The sequence below is a fragment of the Henckelia pumila genome, chromosome 2 (assembly GCF_033568475.1).
Source record: "Henckelia pumila isolate YLH828 chromosome 2, ASM3356847v2, whole genome shotgun sequence".
NCBI classification, from domain to species: domain Eukaryota; kingdom Viridiplantae; phylum Streptophyta; class Magnoliopsida; order Lamiales; family Gesneriaceae; genus Henckelia; species Henckelia pumila.
The window spans coordinates 161,820,722-161,845,321 of NC_133121.1; the positions used below are offsets into that span (position 1 = coordinate 161,820,722).

The 24,600-nt window shown below is 34.6% G+C and overlaps 1 protein-coding gene and 1 long non-coding RNA gene across 3 annotated transcripts; both read right to left on the minus strand.

Moving 5' to 3' along the window:
• Nucleotides 1–545: 545 nt before the first annotated feature.
• LOC140884096 (uncharacterized) lies at nucleotides 546–2,909 on the minus strand. 2 transcript variants are annotated; one of them, XM_073290762.1, is made up of 6 exons: nucleotides 2,576–2,909; nucleotides 2,314–2,499; nucleotides 2,059–2,140; nucleotides 1,836–1,943; nucleotides 1,079–1,234; nucleotides 546–976 (listed from the first exon to the last, which is right to left on the minus strand). In XM_073290762.1, exons 1-6 carry the CDS (start codon nucleotides 2,810–2,812, stop codon nucleotides 744–746), a joined length of 1,002 nt encoding a protein of 333 aa, XP_073146863.1. In that variant the 5' UTR covers nucleotides 2,813–2,909; the 3' UTR covers nucleotides 546–743. The 2 variants fall into 2 exon arrangements, with proteins under 2 accessions (XP_073146863.1, XP_073146864.1); XM_073290763.1 differs by lacking the exon at nucleotides 1,836–1,943.
• Nucleotides 2,910–18,278: 15,369 nt separating this feature from the next.
• LOC140884965 (uncharacterized) lies at nucleotides 18,279–19,131 on the minus strand. Its single transcript, XR_012150775.1, has 3 exons — nucleotides 18,852–19,131; nucleotides 18,739–18,762; nucleotides 18,279–18,447 (listed from the first exon to the last, which is right to left on the minus strand). It is a non-coding gene; the product is annotated as an uncharacterized lncRNA (long non-coding RNA).
• Nucleotides 19,132–24,600: the final 5,469 nt, after the last annotated feature.

The window sequence follows — 24,600 nt, forward strand, 5'->3', positions numbered from 1 at the left end:
AGTTCAAACATATACCAAACTTTTGTCAAGGAGTTGAAATACAAACTCTAAACAAGTCGCTCCATCGATAAATGTTTGGAGCGAATATACACTTCAACAATTTTGATTTTCTATAAATAAGCTTGGATTGTAGCTGGGTTAGCAACTATAATTCTGATCATAATCTCTGTCCATCGAGCTAGCAAAGAAAACAGCACGCATAAAAAGCTTGCTGAGCTCGGGTGAGTTAGGATAAAATAACATATCCTGCATTAAAAAAAAAAAAAAAAAAAAAAAAAAAAAAAAAAAAAAAAACTTTTTGGAAGTTGGCATTCAAAAATGTTTTTTTAAGGAAAAGTTGCAATTGATGTTGTATCTTGGATAAATAGATGAAACAAATTTTATTTTTTATTTTTTGTTTGAAAAACTATAAATTTGAGCTATTAAAAAAAAATTTATTTTAGGTTATTAAGTGCTTTTAAAAGTACTAGAAGATCTACCCAAACTATAAAATAACGGGCGCAAGTTTCAGCAGGGCTCAAAGATAGGAAAATGACTTGAAACAATTTGTTTAGTTGATGAAAGTTCAATTCAAAGATCGTGTAGTTCTTTTGTCTAATGTTTAACAGAACTATATCACTAGAAATAGAAAAGTTTAGTCAGTACAAGCAATTTGTGAAAATCCACTTTAACCAGACTTACTAGTAGGCAGTAGCCTACTGAAACTCCTACCTAACAACGCACTGTGATATAAGATGATTCATTTAGGACATTTTAAGATGACCACTGTTCTGCTCAAAATTCATACACACAACAATCTTTCCACTGCTATCATCATCCCTCAAAATGTCCAGAGCTGTTTGAGATTCAATCACTGGAAAACGGAGCTTAATTGCAGGAACAACTTTTTGTTGAAGCACGGCAGCCCACAAATGAGTTCTCAGTTCAATAATCAAAGAATTTTTGTAACCCAAATCCTTAGATCGTAGATCGACAACTGTAAATAGTAATAACTACAAGATTAATAAACTGTACACTAAAAAATAGTTGGGAATGAAGGTTCTAAGCCAACTATGACGATGAAGCTGATAATTTTTACCTTTAATTTCAACGTGATTTAGTTGTAGTATAGAGAGATCAATCAAAGTAGATTTCGTTCCATGTAAATCCACAATGACAACCTTACCCCGGTGACGGCAGCACTGAATATTTCTGTGAAGGTCGGAAGCTTCGTAATCAAGAACCAAATCAACACCTGAAAATATGAATTTCAACCTAGTGAAAAAAAATGCTTCGGGAATTCGTTACTCTTGACACACATTGGCTGCTCCAAATTTCAACATGGAAGTATTCAAATACTACGAAGTATCAATTAACATGCTACGTGAAAAGAAAATTTTAGCATAATTACCAGTGTACACTGTATATAAGCAAAATCAAGACTTAATTAAGTTATGAATTTGTCATGGTTAAAGTGACAAACAAAGAGTTGTGAATCTCCATTTTGATCTCCAATAATAGGACTTAATTAAGTTATGAATCTTTTATTTATGATAAAGGTATGATAAAACAAGGACAACAGGCATCATTCATTCTAAACACTAAACTAATCATATAAACTTGGGAAACTAATAATTTGTAAATTCTGAAACTTGTGCTAGACCAATCTCCTTCCCTTGAACAAAAACTCATCCTCGAGTTTTGAAGGTGCAAAGACAATTTGTCCAGTGGAAAGTACTAAAAGATGAGACAATGAAAGTAACAGTGATGTTCATATCAGCAGTGTTGGGGGAGAGAAATTAAAAAATATCATGCAACACATCAGATCTTTCAATAAAGGATCGGTAAAACCTTACCTCCAGATAAAGTGTTAATGGTAACAAACCCTACAAAGTTTTTGGATGTGTGATCAAGACAAAAATCAGCACCATAATGACGACAAATTGGAAACTTGTCGCTACTTCCTTGCAATATCATGAACAAGAATGAGCATATGCAATAATATAGACAATGAAGACATTATAAACTATCACGGAAAAGAGAATGTGCTCAAGATTATAATGCAGTAAACCATGTCACCTGTGGAGGCAATAACTGTGAAGCCCATGTACTTTGCATATTGTATTGCCAATACGCCGATGGCGCTAGTACCTTCGCGAATCTAAATAAAGAAGTTATCTCTTAACAAAACAATCAGGAAAAAAAAAAAAAAAACATTATTAAAATTTAGGTATAAACAAATGCAAAACAGAAATTTGGAATGTAAATCACTTTTTTTTCTCCTTTTCCATTAAGATGGTGGTTCAATAACTTTAGTATCGGTTCTTTTCTCACCAAAACAATTTTTTTTTCAGACGTCTTGGGATCGTGCAATTTGAATAAAGCTAACAGTAAGGTGCATGATGCATAAGGCAGGCCAGCAGCATCATCTAAATCAATATTATCTGGTAATGGAAGAAGAAAGCTTGCCGGTACAGCAACTTTTTCAGCATACCCACCTCCCTCAAGAATGGCACAAACCTGAAATTCACAATTTTATCACCCTTTTGTATGAATATAGATTATATTAAAAAGGAAAAAAAAAAATTTATCACACCCTTTGTCCAATTTTCCAACAATTGACATTTCTTCCAACAGCTTCAATTATTCCAGAGCATTCAAGGCCTGGGCAGACACCATCAACACCTTTAGCCACATCAATTATGTCACCTCTATTGACACCAACGGCGCACACCTTGATCAACACTTCGTTCTCCTTAATTTTAGGCACTTTCACTTCTCGCCGTTCCAAAATTCTTGAAAACAAGCGTTTTTTAACCATCATCGCCTTCATTCTCGAATTCGATCAAGATATATGGCTGCGGTGCGATTTTGAAATCGGGGCTTAAATTGGGACATACATATTGATTGATATTAATTTTTTTTAACCATAATCCCCTTTTTTAGGAATGATCGGCTGGAGATAGTATTGTATTTTTTATATTTATCTATTATCTATTATCTATTACTATTTATCTATTACTATTTATTAAGTCTAAGCACCTTATAAAAACTGTGGTGTCTTGGTCTGTTTTTTATTTTTTCCAAAATTGCCACTTAACTAACTCACATTCTTTGTTTTGGATCCTCAAATCTCTCTCTTCAATATATAATATTCTTTAAATTCTTCTTGATTCTCATAATATTAATTTCATATAACAAATTGAACAAGAAAATAAAATTACAAAATATATTTCAATTCATACAAATAATTTAATCTCCACATGCGATTCTCCAAGTGCATCGCACGTGCTTTTTGCTAGTATTAATGATAATTGTTCACTAGTTTTTGAATTTTTTTTTGAATATAATGATATTTACAATGATAATATCCTAAAATTTTGTTATTTTATCGTGATATTTTGTATTTGATCATTTATCATAATATTTGATATATTAAATTTTTATATTGAATTTTTTGTGTTATAAAATTTGGTGTATAAATTTTGTTGTATTGGGCAAAACAACCAACGTTAAAAACAAAAATTAAATTTTGTTTCATCAAGATAAAATATATTTTAATTTTTTAAAAATAAATAGTATTTTTTATCTATATTTTAAATATTTTTAGATCAAATTTTTTATCATTGATAATATCATTTTATTTTTTGTATTTTTTTAATTTTATGTTATATTTATTATTTTCTCAAATGTTTTTTGGAAGGAAAAATTGTTTTATTTTTATTTAAGTTACTTTTTTGTTTATAGATTAAAATTTAAAAATAGGAGAAATACTATTTTTGTCTATTAACTTGTTCATGTTTAGGTTTTGGTCCAATAACATTCAAAATTTGGTTTTGGTACACTAACTTTTAATTTTCATTGATTTTAATCCAACTGCATGCGTGTCAGCTAGACATTGGCACACATCACTTGGAAAATGCTGGCGTGTGCCAATGTCTAGCTCACATGTGCAATTTGGACAAAAATAACAGAAATTTAAAATTTAGCGTACCAAAAACAAATTTTAAAAAATTAATGAACCAAAACAAAAATATGAACAACTTAATAGACCCAAAAAAATATTTTCCCTTACAAATAATAATCACTAGTAGAAAAGAACAAGCATCGCGTTTGTGATATAATACAAAAATATTATATATAATTTATAGAGTATATATAATTAATATGATTTGTTTTTGTACTGACCCGCACCATGATCACCTACTAAATAGAGACTTTTAGAGGGTATTTGGGTGAACTTATAAACTTTTCAAAACAACTTATAAGTTGTTTTGAAGAGTTTGTTTTGAAGCTTATAAACTCCAAAAATCTGTTTGGTAATTTTTTTTACAAACAGCTTATAAGCTGTCAAAATAAGTTGTTTGACAGCTTATAAGCTGTTTTTAAAAAAGTAGATACACCCTACTTTTTAAAAAAAAATCATATTCTAATATTTTATTTTCCACAATTACCCTTCTATATTTTAACTTATGCCCAACATGCCCTTCACACAAGTTTTTACTCGCACGATCCAGCCTCCTATCACGCAGCCTTCGCCTTCGACTCTTCTCTCCCAGCGCAGTTCGACTTCCATTTTCTTCTCTTCACGACACACGAATTTTCTCTGAATCGTTTAGACTTTTATATTGGTTATCTTAATTTCTTTCTATATCCATCTATTACAACAGTGGTTGCAAAAAAAAAAAAAAAAAAAAAACTTTAATTCATACCGAGATTGAATTATACGATTCTGAAGTTTTGGAAGGAGAGCCCCTGTTTCTACCATTGTTTCGCTCATTTCAATTTATTTTTTTTTCTTTTCAGTGCTTGATTGATGATGGTTCATGAGTGAGTGCTTTTTATTTTTTGAAAATACTGTTTGTTTTTTGTTTCCCATTATAATTTAAAAATATGTTTCGTTCTATCATTTTTTTATAATTTAAAACACTAAATTATGACGATATATTTAAGTAATTTTAAAAATATTATGACATTAAATATTTTTTAAAAAAATTCAAATATTACTATTTTTATAAATTAAAATAAAAAATAGTTTTTTATTTAAGTTTAACATTCATCATAAAATTTTAAAATTATTTTCATGTATATATATAATTTACATCACCTTCATATTATTATTATATCTTTTAGTAATTTTCACAGTAAAAAGATCTTATTATGCCAAACACATCAACATCTTTAAATTGTTTAACATAAGTTCATCCAAACATTTTAACAGCTTATTTTTAAAATAAGACCTAACAGCTTATAAGCTCTTAGAGCTTTTAAGTTGTTTTTAATAAGTTCAGCCAAACACCCTCTTAAACATGCATTTAAATTAATAAAATAATAAATCAAAAATAACAGTGAAAACCATAAATAAAATCCTAAAAATTTATACAATCATATCGAAAATCCAAATGTATTAACTCAAATACATTACAACTAAAAGCTTAAACATATCCGCTGGCCATCAGAAGCCTAAGCCCTCCAGAAACCACCAGCCTCATCCAATCGCAAATCTACCCCATGGAATAGGGGGTCCAAAAACAACAAAGTACGGGACTTGAACATAAAATGTTCAGTACAAGAGTATGAGTATACTGTATTATACGTGCATGTTTGCAAGTGAATTGGATACCATGACACTCTGATCAAGAAGAAGCTCATAGACCAGACCCAAAGTATATAGAACACTGTGTCGTTGCCTCAGGAGGTGGCTCCTATACCCAGTGAATAATGGTGACCTGATATTAGTACAAGTGTCCAACCATAACGGTGACCTGACACAAGATTTACGTATCCAACTATCGACATACTCGTAGGATGAACGCTCTACTAGAGGATATATCTAGGATAAAGGATCAATATACTAATGTACAAACAAATAATTTGAAACTTTTTTTTTAGGTTGCATTAATGTCGTGTGACCGTAACATGTGTGATTGATCAATCAAAGAACCAACGTACGTGGCAGCGGGATCTCTACCTCTTATACCACTTCACCAGGCTCAACCCGGATCCATAGGCGCATAATCATAATCATGTGGAAAGACAATCGGGCCCCAGTATCCCGTCTCACAATCGCGTAGCATATGAAAATGACTTCGGGCCTAGATATCACATCCCCAATCTCGTGGATTGTCACACGTTCATTTCAACTTCCTTGAAATATTTTACATGCCCGTAATCATTCATAAAAATATTCTTTCATCATGCATGAACTTAAAATTTCTTCACGATACCATTTTCATAAAAATTTGCCCGAAAATATATATTTAATTAATTTTCATAAAAATTATACTTACACATACATAAAAATATACATGCAAGAATTAAATATATATTTATAGACCATGTATTTTTATGGACTGGTTCAAACTGCTGACCCCTTAGACTTAAACTCATAAATTACTAGCATGTCTCATTAATTGAACTTAGACCAATTAACTTAATTTTTAGTTTAAATATCTTATTCAAGCCCATTAATTCTTAATTTGGCTCATTAGAGAACGCAAGCCCAATAATAACTTATTCTGGCACAATAAGCTCAATTTAACCTGAAGTGGCCCAATAATTCCCATGGACTACCAGGTCCATGAAAATTAATGGGCTCACTTAATTAATTATTTAAGTCCAAAATATAAAAATTATATAGTCCAAGTAGTTATTTAAATCTAACTTATCCCAAAACTCTTAATTATTTTTAAATTAAAAATACCCGAGCCCAACTAACATAACCTAGACTCGAACCCAACTAACTTAACCTACAAAATTTTAGACCTGACCCAGACCCAAGGACCCGAGCTATAGTAACCCGCACCTCATTTTAAGTAATTACATGGTAATCAAGGATTTTCAAGTGATTAAGCAGATCGGAACGTCCGATGCACGATCGGAGCTTCCGGTAGAGATCGGAACGTCCGATCCACGATCGGAACGTCCGATGGCGATCGGAGCTTCCGATGACGTGCACCGATGACTCAACTTCAGATCTTGACAAGTGTCGCACATGCGGAGATCGGAGCTTCCGATCTTGGCCGGGAATTTTGGCTATAAATAGGGGTCTCCGGAGTTCATTTTCAAATACAAATTTTCGAGTTTTCTTCTTCAGTTATATAGTGTGAGTTATACACTTGAGGGCCCTATCGATTATAATAGAAGTTCTGGAATAACCAAGTTGGGGTTATAGTCATCCGGGACTAGCGACTCCAAAGGGATATCTACGGATGAAAGTATGGTCCGGGAATTTATTTAAGTTTTGGGAGTACTTATTAGCTTAGTTAAGGCTTATAGAACTTGTGTAGTGATACGATGAACTTTTGAATATAGGCTTGGAACCTAGGATCTACTATACTTGAACTAGCCTAGAGGTACGTACACATTGACTGAGATTGTCAGCGAGTATACATGTTTATATGTTGAATTTATTTGGCATTATTATATGGCATGATATATGATTTATCGTTTTCCATATTCATATGTCATGTGCATATACACGTTGAGCCTATACCTTGTTATACCTGACTATAGAGCCGCTCAGCTCTATACTCGATAGTCTGTCACTGAGAGTACCGCGACGAAGGGGGCATTTATGTCTGACTACTCTGGTGTACTAGATGAGTGTGGTTGCACCCAGAGGTTGATCCGTGCGGTGGCAGCACTCATGTGGCGCTGGTTCTGGGCATGACTTTTCGGATGACCCTTTACCAGTCATCATGTTGCATGCATTATATACATATGTTTACTCATGTCTATGTACTGGGCATTAGTGCTCACGTCCTAGTTGTTATCTTGGACACCCTATTCCATGGGGCAGGTCGCAGGATGGATGGAGCCGGTAGTTCAAGGCAGGACTAGAGAGCCGGAGCTTTTCAGAAGATTTTATACAGAAGGATTTGTTTTAGACTGTTTACAATAAGTTCTTCGATTTGGTTGTATCACTACAGATTTAAGCCTGGATTTGTTTTACTAAGCTGATATGTAAATTATGGATTATTTTTCCGCACGTTTTTACTCTGTTATGTGTTTTGCTGTATTAAGTTTAAAGCATGCTATTAGTTGTCAGTTAATATGTGATTCCATGCAGGGTCACTACATTTTTGGTATCAGAGCATGCATAGATTTTGGGAATTAGTACTTGGGATTTAGTTTAGTCTTGAGAAATTATTGCGCATTTGGGATTTTAATGTGCAATTCTTTTCAGGATATGGCTGACGAGAGTCACGGTAGTGTTGGCCAGGGAGGTGGTCATCATCATTGTCACCATCACCATCAGGATGATCGACATCGTCCTCATGAGGGGAGACGTCGCTACACTATCAATAAGTTCATGCAAGTAGGACCGAAACCCTTGGTGGAAGGCGAGAATCCTGAACAAGCTAGAAGCTGGATGTCCAAACTTGAGAGTGTGTTTCGAGATTTCGAGTGTACTGAGGAGTAGAAACTGGAAGTTCTAGAATTCGTTCTAGAGGATCGAGCACGTTTTTGGTGGGATGCCAAAGCTGCTCAGGCACGTACTGAGAGAGGACAGGTGACTTGGGAAGATTTCTGTCAGCAGTTTCAGAAACTGTATTTTTCTCCGGCTGTTCGCCAAGCACGATCGATGGAGTTGCTTACTTTGAGGCAAGGATCAATGACTATTGATCAATATCAGCAACGATTTCTTGAGCTGCTACCTTTCAGTCCTCATATCAGTAACAGTGATGCATCAAAGTATGATATCTTTCTGCAAGGCTTGGACCAAGATATCTACTCACAAGTTGTCGTCTGTGATGATCCGACATCTTATGAGACTTTGGTGAACCGTTGCCGTCTTGTGGAGACCAGCAACAGGCGGGCACAGTTGATGATGCCAGGACAGCCTAGTGGATCTTTTGAGCCTCGAGCTCAATCTGTTGTGCAATCTGTACCTACGTCTTCTTCTACTCCTACTACTTCGTCTGGTTCTCGTGGTTCACGAGGTACATTCCGCTTTGGGAAGAAGAATAAGAAGGAGGAGTTTTGTAGCCACTGTGGTGGGAAGCATCCTGCAGCTTCATGTCGGAAAGCTACTGGTGCTTGTTATATTTGTGGTCAGCAGGGACATCTGCGGAGAGATTGTCCTTAGCGTATGGGTTCTGCTAGTAGATCGGGATCACAGGTTGGATCTCAGGCTTCTACTTTTTCACGTCAGCAGCCAGCACCACAGAGTCTTCTGGTTATCGTCCCCAGACTCAAGGGCAGGTGTTTGCTCTGTCTCAGGAGCAGGCTACTGAGGGAAGCGATCGCATGTTGGCAGGTAACTTTTTGTTATGTGGTATTCCTGCACTTGTCTTAATTGATACTGGAGCATCGCATTCCTTTATTTCTAGTCGTTTCGTTAAGAGACATAGATTACCTTATGTATCATTAGATATGGATTTAGTTGTATCTACTTCGCTGGAGCAGGAGGTAGTAACTAAGCGTCTAGTGATGGGTTGCCTTCTGGAGTTTGAGGGTAATGTATTATCGGCTAATTTGATGATATTAGCGATGACAGATTTTGATTGTATTTTGGGAATATATATGCTGACTTTGTATCACGATACTGTGGATTGTTATCAGCGTCTAGTACAGTTTCATCCTGTTGAGGGTGATAGCTGGTATTTTTATGGTGAGGGTGCGCGACCTCCGATGCCACTTGTTTCGGCTCGAAGGCATGTCATGTCTTGGAGTCAGATGGGGAGGGTTACCTCATCTATGCAGTTGATATGACCACGAGTAGTCCGGGTATTGATCAGCTACCGATAGTCAGTGAGTTTCCTGACGTATTCCCTGATGAGATTCCTGGTTTTCCTCAGGTTCGAGAGGTTGAATTTGGTATTGATCTAGTACCAGGAACTACGCCTATATCCCGAGTAACTTATCGTCTGGCACCGTCAGAGATGAGGGAATTGAAACAGGAGTTGCAGGATCTGCTTGATAAGGGATATATTAGTCCGAGTGTTTCTCCGTGGGGAGTACCTGTTTTATTTGTCAAGAAGAAGGATGGATCGATGCGATTATGTATTGATTACAGGCAGCTGAATCGTGTCACCATCAAGAATAAGTATCCTTTGTCGCGGATTGATGATCTGTTTGATCAATTACAGGGTACTTCTGTTTATTCGAAGATAGATCTGAGGTCTGGATACCACCAGATGCTGGTACGAGACTCAGATATTTCTACGACTGCTTTCAGGATCAGATACGGGCATTATGAATTTCTGGTGATGCCATTCGGTTTGACGAATGCACCGGCAGTCTTTATGAATCTGATGAATTAGGTATTTCAAGAATATCTGGATAGATTTGTCATCGTCTTCATTGATGATATTCTTGTCTATTCTCATGACAAGAATGAGCATGCACATCATCTAAGGATTGTTTTGCAGATGTTACGAGATAAGCAGATGTATGCGAAATTGAGCAAGTGTGAATTTTGGCTTGATCAGGTAGTGTTTCTCGGTCATGTGATTTCTAATGAAGGAATATCTGTTGATCCTAGTAAGATAGAGGCAGTGCTGAACTGGTCTCGTCCGACGACGGTTGCTGAGATTCGTAGTTTCTTGGGTCTAGCTGGATATTACTGTCGGTTCATCGAGAATTTTTCAAAGTTGGCCAGGCCTTTGACTCAGCTTACTCGGAAAGATGTTACTTTCATTTGGTCCTCGGATTGTGAGGAGTCATTTCACGAGCTGCGTAGACGTCTTACTACCGCACCTGTGCTAGCTCTACCTTCTGGATCAAGAGGTTATGTTGTATATACTGATGCCTCTGGTCAGGGGTTAGGATGTGTTTTGACACAGCATGGACATGTTATTTCCTATGCTTCTCGACAGTTGAAGACACATGAGAATAATTATCCAGTACATGATCTCGAGTTAGCCGCCATTGTATTTGCACTCAATATCTGGAGACATTATCTTTATGGCGAGAAATTTGAGATATTCACGGATCATAAGAGTTTGAAGTATTTATTCACTCAGGCAGAGTTGAATATGCGACAAAGACGCTGGATGGATCTTCTGAAAGATTATGATTGTGAAATCAAATATCATCCAGGTTCTGTTAATCTTACTGCTGATGCCTTGAGTCGGCAGGTGAGACTTTCTGCACTTCAGACTAATGAAATATCTCATATGATTCAAGAGTGCTGTTCATTGAGTTTTACGCTCAAGCACAAGAAAGGGAGGAATGAGATTCATTTGTATACTATTCTATCTGAGCCAGCATTGTATTCTCGGATTAGAGATGCTCAGATATCTGATGTTAAGACTCAGCGTTTGGCACGTCTAGCCAATGGGGTTCATACATCTGGATTCCATTTTCAGGCAGATGGTTTATTGTGCTTATCGAATCGAGTGGTTGTACCTGATGTTGCGAAACTCAGGAATGATATTCTTTCTCAAGCTCACAGGAGTCGATTATCAGTTCATCCTGGTAGAATGAAAATGTATAAGGACTTGCGAACTAGATTCTGATGGAAAGGGATGAAGCGAAGTGTTTATCAGTTTGTTTCGAGATATTTGGTTTATCAACAGGTCAAGGCTGAACATCGATTATATTAAAAAGGAAAAAAAATTTTATCACACCCTTTGTCCAACTTTCCAACAATTGACATTTCTTCCAACAGCTTCAATTATTCCAGAGCATTCAAGGCCTGGGCAGACACCATCAACACCTTTAGCCACATCAATTATGTCACCTCTATTGACACCAACGACGCACACCTTGATCAACACTTCGTTCTCCTTAATTTCAGGCACTTTCACTTCTCGCCGTTCCAAAATTCTTGAAAACAAGCGTTTTTTAACCATCATCGCCTTCATTCTCGAATTCGATCAAGATATATGGGTGCGGTGCGATTTTGAAATCAGGGCTTAAAATTTAAATTGGGACATATATATTGATTGATATTAATTTATAATATAATTTTTTTTATTATTATCAAATAAAGTTATCAGCCCGCTCGTTTAATATAGGATTGTGGCCCGTTAAAATCCATCAAATTATACGTAAGTTTGTTGAGTTAGCCTACGTATAATTTGACACCTCTATGAACATACATATTGATTGATTTTAATTTATAATAATATTATTTATTATCAAAATTATCAAATAACGTAAATAATAATACACATACATAAATAATTTTAAATTTATCAAAAATATTAAATATATATTAAAAAATTTATTTAAGAAAAAAATTGAAAATCATGTAAAAAAAAAAAAAAAAAGAGGACATGATGAGAATTTAATAAAATTTATAAGGATTAATTTGAAGAAGTAAAACAATATCAAAATAAAAAAAAAATTATAAAAAGTAAGGGTATCTTTTAAAAATAATTTATTTTAACAGCTTATAACGTTATTTAAACAAAAAGTTGTCAAACAACTTATAATCGTTAAACAATTTATAAGATATTTTCAATGGCTTATAAGCTTTATTATGCACCATCTTCCACGATTTTTGCGAATTCTAGAAATATCAAGAGGAGTGTGTTTTTTTTTTTTTTTATTATTCTAGTAATCCACATGTGCGATGCACATAAGGTTATTTTTATGTAACAATTGGCAAAATTAGTAAATATGAATTTTGATTAAATAATTAAATTAAGGTTGAATTGGATTAAATGATTTGAAATCTACGGATATAAATGTATTTTCAATGTTTAGATAATTTTAAAAATAAAATAAAATAAAATTTATCTTGATATTTATTACACAACAATTGAGGTCATCACAATGGATTTCAAATCCTTAGATTATTGGAATCAATTTAATTCGTTGTGGTTAAGGTGTGTTTGACAAAGTTTATAAGTTTTGTAAATTTGTTTGGAAAACTATTAGAAAACAGTTTTAAATGGTTGAAATAAGCTATTTGACATCTTCTAAGATGTTTTTTTTTAAATGTTGCTCCACCCCTATTTGTTTTTTTTTAAAAAAATTTATTTTAATATTTTACTTCTTCATATTATCTTTGTATATTTAAATTTTGTTATTTTCTAAAAGATTTATTTATAAAATAATTATAAATTTGATGCATGCAATATCTGTATTCTATACAAAAACAAAACATAATTTTTTTAAATTTTAAAAATTTTAAAGTTGAAATAGCAAAATATAAAAAAATAAAATATAAAATAAATATAATAAAATATAGATACATAATATATAATATAAGATAAGTTGGGCATGAAAAAAGAATTATTGTTGAACGATGCAAAATAACTAGTTCCAGCAGACAGAATTCTTTCCAAGAACGTTGCGATGTACAAATAGATAAAAGTGGAAATATTGATGGGAAGAAAGGCTGGCATCTTAGAGGGCCTCCTCAATACATATTGTCCTTGTGTTCAGAATACTAGCTATAACAAGAAAGGAAATACTCAACCAATGGATATATAGATTCGAGGATGATGTTTGAGCAGGAAATTGGGTATGCTCCTGGATGGTTAAATGAATCTGATGAGGCATCGGCTGGAGATCAGAGTTGTGGCTCAATCTTCTTATGAATGATAGGCCTGAAAGACAAAAATTTTGAAAAAACGAGATGAGCAGTCGCAACTTTGAAAGAAGATGGAATAAGAATCATGCTTGTCTTAGGAGATGAAAAGGAAATTGAGGAAAATGGATTTACAGGTTGATTGGGTGAGAAGTGAAGCTTGAATTAGGTAAGGAAGTCAACATCATTAGTTTTAACGTTTAATTGGATGGATGGATCAATTGCGGAAATAGAGTGAAAATTGGAGGACTAAATTGGATCAATGAAAAAACGGAGGACCAAATCAGGAAAGAGACCTAAAATGAGGGACCAAATTGGGAATTATTCCATTAAATATTATATATATTTAAAATTTAGATTCGATCACATAGTATTGTATTTTTTAAATTTAATGAAAACTCTTCACTATTTTTCAAAAAGATTTTTGGACGAAAAAGTTTCATGTTTATATTTTTATCACATTTTTCTGCGCATATATATATATGTATATATATATATGTATATATATACATATATATATATGTATATATATATATATAGAAACAAAACACTTTATTAAGAATAAAAACTAAATTTTGTTTCATAATGAATAAGTTTTTTACAAAAAAAAAATTATAAAAATAAAAAGTTAAAAAATAATTAAATTTTATAAAAAAAAATTTGATTGTTGTTTTTAATTCATATTTTTTATTTATATTTTCACAATTTTAATTTAACTATTTGTAGTTGTGTTTTCAGCTTTTATATATATAAATGCAAAAGGTATAACAAATATCATGTACAATGATATTTACAATGTTAATATCCTAAAATTTTGTTATTTTATCGTGATATTTTGTATTTGATCATTTATCATGATATTTGATATATTAAATTTTTATATTGAATTTTTTTGTGTTGTAAAATTTGGTGTATAAATTTTGTTGTATTGGACAAAACAACCAAAGTTAAAAGAAAAAATTAAATTTTTTTTCATCACGATAAAATATATTTTAATTTTTTTTAAATAAATAGTATTTTTATCTATATTTTAAAATTTTTAGATCAAATATTTTATCATTGATAATATCATCTTATTTTTTTAATATTTAATATTATCTCTATCTATAATTTTAAATTAAATAATATATTATTTGTATTTTTTTAATTTTATGGTATCTTTATTATTTTCGCAAATTTTTTTTGGACGGGAAAAATTGTTTTATTTCTATTTAAGTTACTTTTTTGTTTATAGATTAAAATTTAAAAATAGGAGAAATACTATTTTGTCTATTAACTTGTTCATGTATAGGTTTTTGTCCATTAACATTTCAAAATTTGGTTTTGGTACATTAACTTTTAGTTTTCAGTGATTTTAATCCAACTGCATACGTGTCAGCTAGACATTGGCACACGTCACCTGAAAAATGCTGGTGTGTGCCAATGTCTAGCTCACATGTGCAATTAGGACCAAAATAACTGAAAATTAAAAGTTAGCGTACCAAAATCAAATTTTGAAAAATTAATGAACCAAAACAAAAACATGAACAATTTAATAGACCCAAAAAAATATTTTTCCTTAAAAATAATAATCACTAGTAGAAAAGAACACGCATCGCGTTTATGATATAATACAAAAATATTATATATAATTTATAGACTAAAAATTTTCAGCTGTCTAACCAATGATGCCCAACTCGTCCCCGATCACTAAAATCTGGTACCGTGTTTTAGTGATATGAAAATTCAAAAAAAAAATAACTAAAATCCGGTACCGGATTTTAGTGGTCGGGGATGAGGTGGGCAGGAATTGTTGGGCAGCTGAAAACTCCTCATTTATAGAGTATATATAATTAATATGATTTGTTTTTGTACTGACCCGCACCGTGATCACCTACTAATAGAGACTTAAGCATGCATTTAACTTAATAAAATAATAAATCAAAAATAACAGTGAAAACCATAAATAAAATCCTAAAAAATTATACAATCATATCGAAAATCCAAATGTATTAACCCAAATACATTACAACTGAAAGCTTAAACATATCCGCTGGCCATCAGAAGCCTAAGCCCTCCTGAAACCACCCGCCTCATCCAACCGCAAATCTACCCCATGGAATATGGTGTCCAAAAACAACAAAGTACGGGAACGTGAACATATATAAAATGCTCAGTACGAGAGTATGAGTATATGGTATTATACGTGCATGTATGCAAGTGAATTGGGTACCAAGACACTCTGATCAATAAGAAGCTCATAGACCAGACCCAAGGTATATAGAACGCTGCGCCGTTGCCTCAGAAGGTGGCTCCTATACCCAGTGAATAATGGTGACCTGATACTAGTACAAGTGTCCAACCATAACGGTGACCTGACACAATATTTACGTATCCAACTATCTACATACTCGTAGGATGAGCGCCCTACTAGAGGATATACCTAGGATAAAGGATCAATATGCTCAAGTACAAAAAAATAACTTGAAACTTTTTTTTAGGTTGCATTAATGTCATGGGACCGTAACATGTGTGATTGATCAATCAAAGAACCAACGTACGTGGGGCGGGATCTCCACCTCTTATGCCACTTCACCAGGCTCAACCCGGATCCATAGGCGCATAATAATAATCATGTGAAAAGGCAATCGGGCCCCAGTATCCCATCTCACAATCGCATAGCATATGAAAATGACTTCGGGCCTAGATATCACATCCCCAATCCCGTGGATTGTCACACGTTCATTTCAACTTCCTTAAAATATTTTACATGCCCGTAATCATTCATAAAAATATTCTTTCATCATGCATTAACTTAAAATTTCTTCATGATACCATTTTCATAAAAATTTGCCCAAAAATATATATTTAATTAATTTTCATAAAAATTATACTTATACATACATAAAAATATACATGCAAGAATTAAATATATATTTACAGACCATGTATTTTCATGGACTGGTTCAAACTGCTGACCTCTTAGACTTAAACTCATAAATTACTAGCATGTCCCATTAATTGAACTTAGACCAATTAACTTAATTTTTAGTCCAAATATCTTATTCAAGCCCATTAATTCTTAATTTGGCTCATTAGGTAACTCAAGCCCACTTATTCTGGCCCAATAAGCTCAATTTAACTTGAACTGGCTCAATAATTCCCATGGACTACCAGGTCCATGAAAATTAATGGGCTCACTTAATTAATTATTTAAGTCCAAAATATAAAAATTATATAGTCCAAATAATTATTTAAATCTAAATTATCCCAAAACTCTTAATTATTTTTAAATTAAAAATACTCGAGCCCAACTAACATAACCCAGACTCGAACCCAACTAACTTAACCTACAAAATTTTAGACCTGACCCAGACCCAAGGACCCGAGCTCGGCCCGCAAGAAAACCCAAAACCCAAACCCCTCTTCCCAACCCCCTATGCACGCGACCCAAGTTTTAAAATGAATTTTAAAATTTTTAAAGTTGAAATAGCAAAATAAAAAAAATAAAATATAAAATAAATATAATAAAATATAGATACATAATATTTATATAAGATAAGTTACATTAAACTCTCTAAAATTAGTATAAATTGTTTTTTATTAACAAGAATTAATATATAAGTATACAAAGTTAAATAAATAAAAACAATTATAAGTATGATAACGAAAAAAAATTAAAAATTAAATCATATATTTATCTATATTTTAAAAAATTTTAGATCAAAAAATATTTAACTCAAATCATAATATTATATTTTCTTGAATATCCTATATTATCTTCATCTATAGTCTTGAATTCAATCATATCTTATTTCAAATTTGATGATAATTTCTTCACCATTTTCGAAAATAATTTTCCAGTTGAAGAATACTTGAAAGGGCCCGTGTCCTGATTTAATATTTAATAATCAAACAACCAGGATTAATTAATGTAAACAGCGAAAACGAGTTAAAAATTTACGTTTGGGCCTACAGAAATTTCGGCATGACCTATTCGTAAATAGGACATCCCAAAAATCTGTACAACACAACCAACAATATATATTCGAAAATAGAGTCACAACTCCAATTAACAAACCTATAGCCGCACTGGCCAGGACTAAACACATGCAGAGCCGGCAAGGCTCGATCACACAAATAACAATTCAAAACAAGGTCCAAAACTATTTATACAGATACACAGGGCATCACCCCGGCAAATATAAAACTCGCTAAACTGATATATATACATATATCTGGGAACTCGACTCCACGCTCGCCTCACTGGGTACCACTAGATGACGCTCCACCAGATGCGTCAAATCCCCCTGGATAACCTGCTATGGAATCACAAACAACCATAGCATAAAAAGAAAACAGGGGTCGGACCCCAGTACGACGAACTATAAAAATTACGACAAATATAACTGACATGAATAAAATCAAGTACAATGCAATGAAATGCAATGTAATGCGTGACAGGTATCAATGAAATAAGGGATACCAAAAGGAGTCCAAATAATCGTATCACAATAAACTCAGTGGCCACCCGTGCCAGGAACGCAGCAGACCTCGAATCATCACTGCTAATCCATACACGTAGCATCGGAGGGTGACAGGAGCGACCCGTCCAGCCTCATGCTGTCATCAGGAATGTCGTACGTAGCATCGGAGGGCAACAGGAGCTACCTGTCCGTGCCTCATGCTATCTCAGGAGTGCACTAAAATAATGTCACTCGCTCCATGATGACTCAATACATCTCAAGAGATCAATATAAATAGCAATCAAAGGAGTCAAGGCTCAACGTGCTATGTAAACTTGTAAATGAGTGAAGTAAATCATATAATCCACGTAAGCACATAAAACACATTATCACTCATTACAATATACTTAATATCATTACATGCCATTATAGGTGTCGTAATATAAACAGCTCATACGTACCTCAATCGACACTTAATTACCACAGAAATATCTCAAGTATTTCTCGGATATTCCAATCCCAAATTTTCAGAATCTGTAATTCCAGAAAAATTGCTCATAAATCCTAAAATTCATATTTAATATTAAAACATCCTATCAATGACCAAATATCGAATATACGACTCTAAAAGTCAAAATACCCCAAGTAGAACAATCTGAATTTTCCGAAAATTCCTACAAATTTCGAAAATTCGCATTTATATTTTCTAGAGCATCTAAACACTCAATTAATGAATAATCAACACTTAAATTCGAAAATCCCCAATATAAATAAATCTGGAAATTCGAAATAAATCCCAAATAAATTCTGAAAAATATCGAATACCTTCAATCGACTTCGATATAATACCTACAACCAATAATAAATCAAATATCAATTATCGGATGTCAATTGAATCGAAATACCCAAAATTCGAAACCCTAAATTCAAAATTATACCTCAAAGCTTGGAATTAAAGGGTTAAACGACTACCACCACCTACCCCTAAACTCCGGCGACGATCGGCGGCGGCGAACGGCGGCGAATGGCGGCGGCTGGTGCGACGGGTTTTCGGAAATTTCAATAAAAATATGAAATATGGGTACCGAAAGATAGCTCTCGTCGCGAGGATTCCGGAACTATATTTACTTTTGAAATCCAGCCAAAAACGAAGGAGATACGGACAAGTGAAGAAATGAAGAAATTGAAAAACAAAGAAACAGAAGAAACAGAAGAAACGAGGAAGAGAGAGACGGTGGAGAGAGAGATATTATGATATATATATTCTATATGTATATATAGATATGTATTAGTTTAATGTGTGTCCTATTTTATTTCATTCGGGGTTCAAACTGGACCCGGTTCGAGTTATTTCAACTCCTGTGTGCTCTATAAATAACATATTCATTTAATATCGTCTATAAACCGATATTTATAAATACATATTTTTAACACACAAATTAATTAATATATAATATCGGGTCCTTACATTTCTCCCCCTCTAAAAAGAAGATTTCGTCCTCGAAATCAAAAACACATCAAACTTATATACATAGTGGTCAAGCATCTACCACTGATAGTACATAGGAAAATCAGAGTACATGGCATAATTCATGACATTGTCAAACAAATGAGGCCATTCTTGACGCATTCGAGACTCCAACTCCCATGTAGCTTCTTCTCTCCCATGTCTACTCCATTCCACCATAACCAAAGGAATCGTCTTGTTCCTCAGTTGCTTTTCTTTACGATCACGAATCTGCACTGGATACTCAACATAGCTAAGGGAACTATCCAACTCCACATCATCAGCCCTCAAGATATGAGAAGGATCTGGTTCATACTTCCGCAGCATAGATACGTGAAATACATCATGTATCGCAGACAAACTCTGCGGCAAGTTCAAACGATACGCTAAAATACCAATCTTCTCAACAATCTCGTATGGACCGATATAACGAGGAGCTAATTTCCCTTTACGCCCAAATCTCATAGTACCACGAAATGGTGATACTTTCAAGAAAACAAAATCGCCAACCTGAAATTCTAAAGGTCTACGTCTATTATTAGCATAGCTGGCTTGACGATCCTGGGCTGCTTTCATTCTTTTCCTGATCAGGTCAACTTTTTCTTTCATCTCTTGAATAAACTCTGGTCCTGATAATTGTCGTTCTCCTACTTCTTCCCAACATATCGGAGATCTACATTTTCTGCCATACAAGGCTTCAAATGGTGCCATCCCGATAGATACGTGGTAACTGTTATTGTAAGAGAATTCCACCAGAGCTAAAGATTCTTGCCAACCTCCACTAAAAGCCATCACAACAGCTCGTAATAAATCTTCAAGTGTCTGAATAGTCCTTTCAGATTGACCATCTGTCTGTGGATGATAGGCAGTACTCATGGCCAATTTAGAACCTAAAGCTGATTGCAAACTAGACCAAAACTTAGAAGTAAATCTGGGATCACGGTCTGATACTATAGTAACTGGCACACCATGCAATCGCACTATCTGATCAATATACATTTTCGCCATTTTCGTATATGTCCAAGTACGATCATATGGAATAAAATGGGCAGATTTAGACAATCTATCCACAATAACCCAAATGGCATCACAACCACGATTAGATCGAGGTAGGTGTGTCACGAAATCCATAGTAATGTGTTCCCAATTCCACTGTGGTACTTCAAGACTAAGTAACATACCACCTGGTCTCATTCTTTCAGCCTTAACTTGTTGACACGTCAAACACTTAGCCACAAAATCAGAAATATCATTCTTCATACCTTCCCACCAGTAATGGGCTTTCAAGATATGATACATCTTTCTAATTCCAGGATGTACACTATGTCGACTACAATGAGCTTCTCGTAGTATATCGTCTTTCAAATCTATCAAATTCGGAACCACAAGTCTACCATTATAACGCAAACATTCATCAGAAGCAACAAGAAATTTCCCTGACTGACCAGCTGGAGTTAATTCTTTCAAATGATGAATATATGGATCAGTCTTTTGTGTTGCTTTGATTTTCGAAATTATTCGTGGTTCAACTTGTATAGATGAAACTATGAAATGATTACCTTTAGCTCGATAAGTCCATCCTGAAGTTTCCAAATGCTCATGAACTTTAGAAATAGTTAAAGATGCCAACATCTTAGTATGAACTTTTCTGCTCAAAGCATCTGCAACTTGATTCACGTTTCCTGGCTGGTATTGAATATCACAGTCAAAATCCTTAAGCAGTTCCAGCCATCGACGTTGTCTCATATTCAAATCAGACTGTGTGAATAAATATTTCAGACTCTTATGATCGGAATAAATCACAAACTGCTCACCGTACAGATAATGACGCCATATTTTCAATGCATGCACAATGGCAGCCAATTCTAAATCATGAACTGGATAACGAGTCTCATGTGGTTTCAATTGACGAGATGCATACGCAATCACGCGTCCATTTTGCATCAAAACACAACCCAGTCCATTCAAAGAAGCATCTGTACAGACAACAAATCCACCTGAGCCTGAAGGTAATGCTAGTACTGGAGCCGTAGTCAATTTCTCTTTCAAAGTCTGAAAACTAGCTTCACATTCCTCAGTCCACACAAAACGTCGATCTTTTTGCGTCAATATAGTCATAGACCTAGCTATTTCAGAAAATCCCTTGATGAAACGCCTGTAATATCCAGCCAAACCCAAAAAGCTACGAATCTCAGAGACATTGGTTGGTCGAGACCAATTAAGAACAGCTTCAATTTTACTAGGATCGACAGATACCCCTTGTGCTGATATCACATGTCCTAGAAATAATACTCTGTCCAGCCAAAATTCACACTTCGAAAACTTAGCATATAATTGTGATGTTCTGAGTGTCTGAAGAACTAATGTTAAATGTTCTTTATGCTCCTTCCTTGACTTAGAATAAATCAAAATGTCATCAATGAAAACGATAACAAATCGATCTATAAACTCCCGAAACACCCGATTCATTAAATCCATAAAAACCGCTGGAGCATTAGTCAACCCGAAAGGCACAACTAAGAATTCATAATGTCCGTAACGCGTTCGAAATGCTGTCTTGGAAACATCTTCCTCTCGAACTCGAAGTTGATGATATCCGGAACGAAGATCAATTTTAGAATATACAGATGTACCCTGCAACTGATCAAACAAATCATCAATTCGTGGCAAAGGATACTTATTCTTCACAGTAGCCTGGTTCAATTGCCGATAATCGATGCACATTCTCATCGTTCCGTCTTTCTTCTTCACAAACAAGACTGGAGCACCCCAAGGTGATACACTTGGTCTAATATAACCTTTTTCCAGCAAATCTTGCAATTGCGTCTTGAGTTCTTTCAATTCTGCTGGAGCTAATCGATATGGAGCTCGAAAAATAGGACTTGTCCCTGGCATTAATTCAATGCTAAGATCTATTTCCCTTTGAGGCGGAAAACCCGGAATCTCATCAGGAAATACATCAGTAAAATCCTTAACGACAGGAATATCTGAAACTTTCAATTTCTCTTCCTTCGTCGCATCTAGAGCATAAATCATAAATCCTTCATTTCCTATCGACAATAATCTAAACATTTCCATTGCCGATACTAATGGAATGCGAGATTGTGAATCACTACCATAAAAATTCCACTTATTGCCATAATACGGTCTAAATCTCACAATGCCATGGAAACAATCAACAGTAGCTCTATAATTCATCAGTGTATCCATACCCAAGATACAGTCAAAATCAGACATAGCTAGTTTGATTAGATTGGTTATCATGATCTTATCCTCAAATCTAATCACACAATTCAAAACTATCTCATTAGACATCAAGAAAACACCAGCAGGAGTAGCAACAGACACAGTATCCAATAACGGAGTAAAAGCAATCTCATGCTCATCAGCAAATGTAACAGATAAAAATGAATGAGATGCTCCTGTGTCTATCAAGATACGTGCAGGATACTCAAAAATATAACAAATACCTGCAATAACTCCCCCAGGTGCATCTTGTGCCTGATCCTGAGTCATAGCATGGACTTGAGCCTGCTGTGGACCTGGAAAACGCTGCTGACTCTGAGGAGATGGATACCTAGGCTGCTGAGTGGACTGTCCTGGAATATAAGGCTGTGTAGGAGCAAACTGTGGTACAGGAGCATATGGTCTGAATGATGGTCGTCCAGGAAACTGGCCAAACTGTTGTGGCTGAAATTGCTGTCTTCCAGCATTTGGACATACTCGAGACGAATGTCCAACCTGCCCACAAGTATAACAAGTTCCTGGAAATCCTGTACAATTTGCACTCAAATGCTTACCACCACATCTGTCACAGTATACCCTACCAGACGATCCAACTGAACTTCCACCACGACTACCACTGGAACTGGAGGAACTAGACTGTGGTTTCTTTTTAAATGGTTTCCCCTTAGCTTTAAACCAAGGCCTTTTCGCTTGCTGAGAAGATTGAATAGGCTGATATGAAGGTAAACCCATTGGTGTCTGTGAACTGCTTCCAGCTCCTTGAGGAACAGATGCTGGGATTGATTGTGGTTCACCCCTGAGTAGATTTGCTTCAATTTTCTTGGCCTTTTCTACTGCTTTCATATAAGTAGATGGAGTTCCAGTAGTTACCAACGTATGGATCGTTCGTGTAAGCCCCTTCAGAAAATGTGAAAGCTTTGATCGATCATTCTTTGCAACATGTGGGACATAAGGCAAAAGAGCAGAAAATTGAGAAGCATATTCAGCAACAGATTTATTGCCTTGCACCAACAGATTAAATTCATCTTCTTTAGCAGAATAATAAGATGGTGGTGCATATTCTTGTGCAAACTGCTTACAAAATACTTCCCATGTGCTCTTTTCACCAGAATCAGAAAGTGTTTCTGCTGTCGTTTCCCACCACAGTTGCGCTCGGTCTTTCAGCTGAAAAGGAACTAACTTCAGTCGAATGTCATCAGGATATTCTAGTCCATTAAACATATTGTTGAGACTTTTCAACCAACTAGCAGCTTTCTCACTTCCTTCATTGCCAAAGAACTTTTGCGGACGCAACTCCTGAAATTGAGAAATTATTAATCGAATTCCTCCCATTTTCTCTGTCAATTGGGCTACTGGATCAGACTCAGCCTGAATCGCTTTTCCTTTGTCAGGATTCACCCGTGGTTGTTGTTCCATCTCTAATTCCATATCTTTCGGAGGCTGAACAGCTGGTCGACCACGTCTTCCCCTGACAATATCATCAAGATTTCTAACATTTTCCGTTGCAGACTCTTCTACAACTTCCTTCCCTTTTCTACCTCTTCCTCCTGGTGCCATTCTACAAGACACAAGGATTTAAATACAGGCAAAATAACTTAACAAACAGAAAACTATGATAGGAACTCAGAGTTCTAATAGAATTCATAAACTAATTCTAAAGCCAAGAACTACTGGTTCTAACAAATACGTTCAAAAATAAACACCACAAGTAAGTCACGTAAGAACAAGTAGTCACACACATACGCAACCAATTTGTTAGTGTCTAAACTCGAGTGTCCTAGACTCTAGTTCGAGCATATCCCAGTATACGCTCTGATACCAAATGAAAGGGCCCGTGTCCTGATTTAATATTTAATAATCAAACAACCAGGATTAATTAATGTAAACAGCGAAAACGAGTTAAAAATTTACGTTTGGGCCTACAGAAATTTCGG

Excerpts from the sequence above, each read along its gene's own strand:
- LOC140884096 (XM_073290762.1), bottom strand. The coding sequence starts at position 2,812 with ATGAAGGCGATGATGGTTAAAAAACGCTTGTTTTCAAGAATTTTGGAA. Across the intron at positions 2,500-2,575 it reads GTTGGAAAATTGGACAAAGG|GTTTGTGCCATTCTTGAGGG; the intron begins GTGTGATAAATT and ends TGTGAATTTCAG. Across the intron at positions 977-1,078 it reads AAATCACGTTGAAATTAAAG|TTGTCGATCTACGATCTAAG; the intron begins GTAAAAATTATC and ends TACTATTTACAG.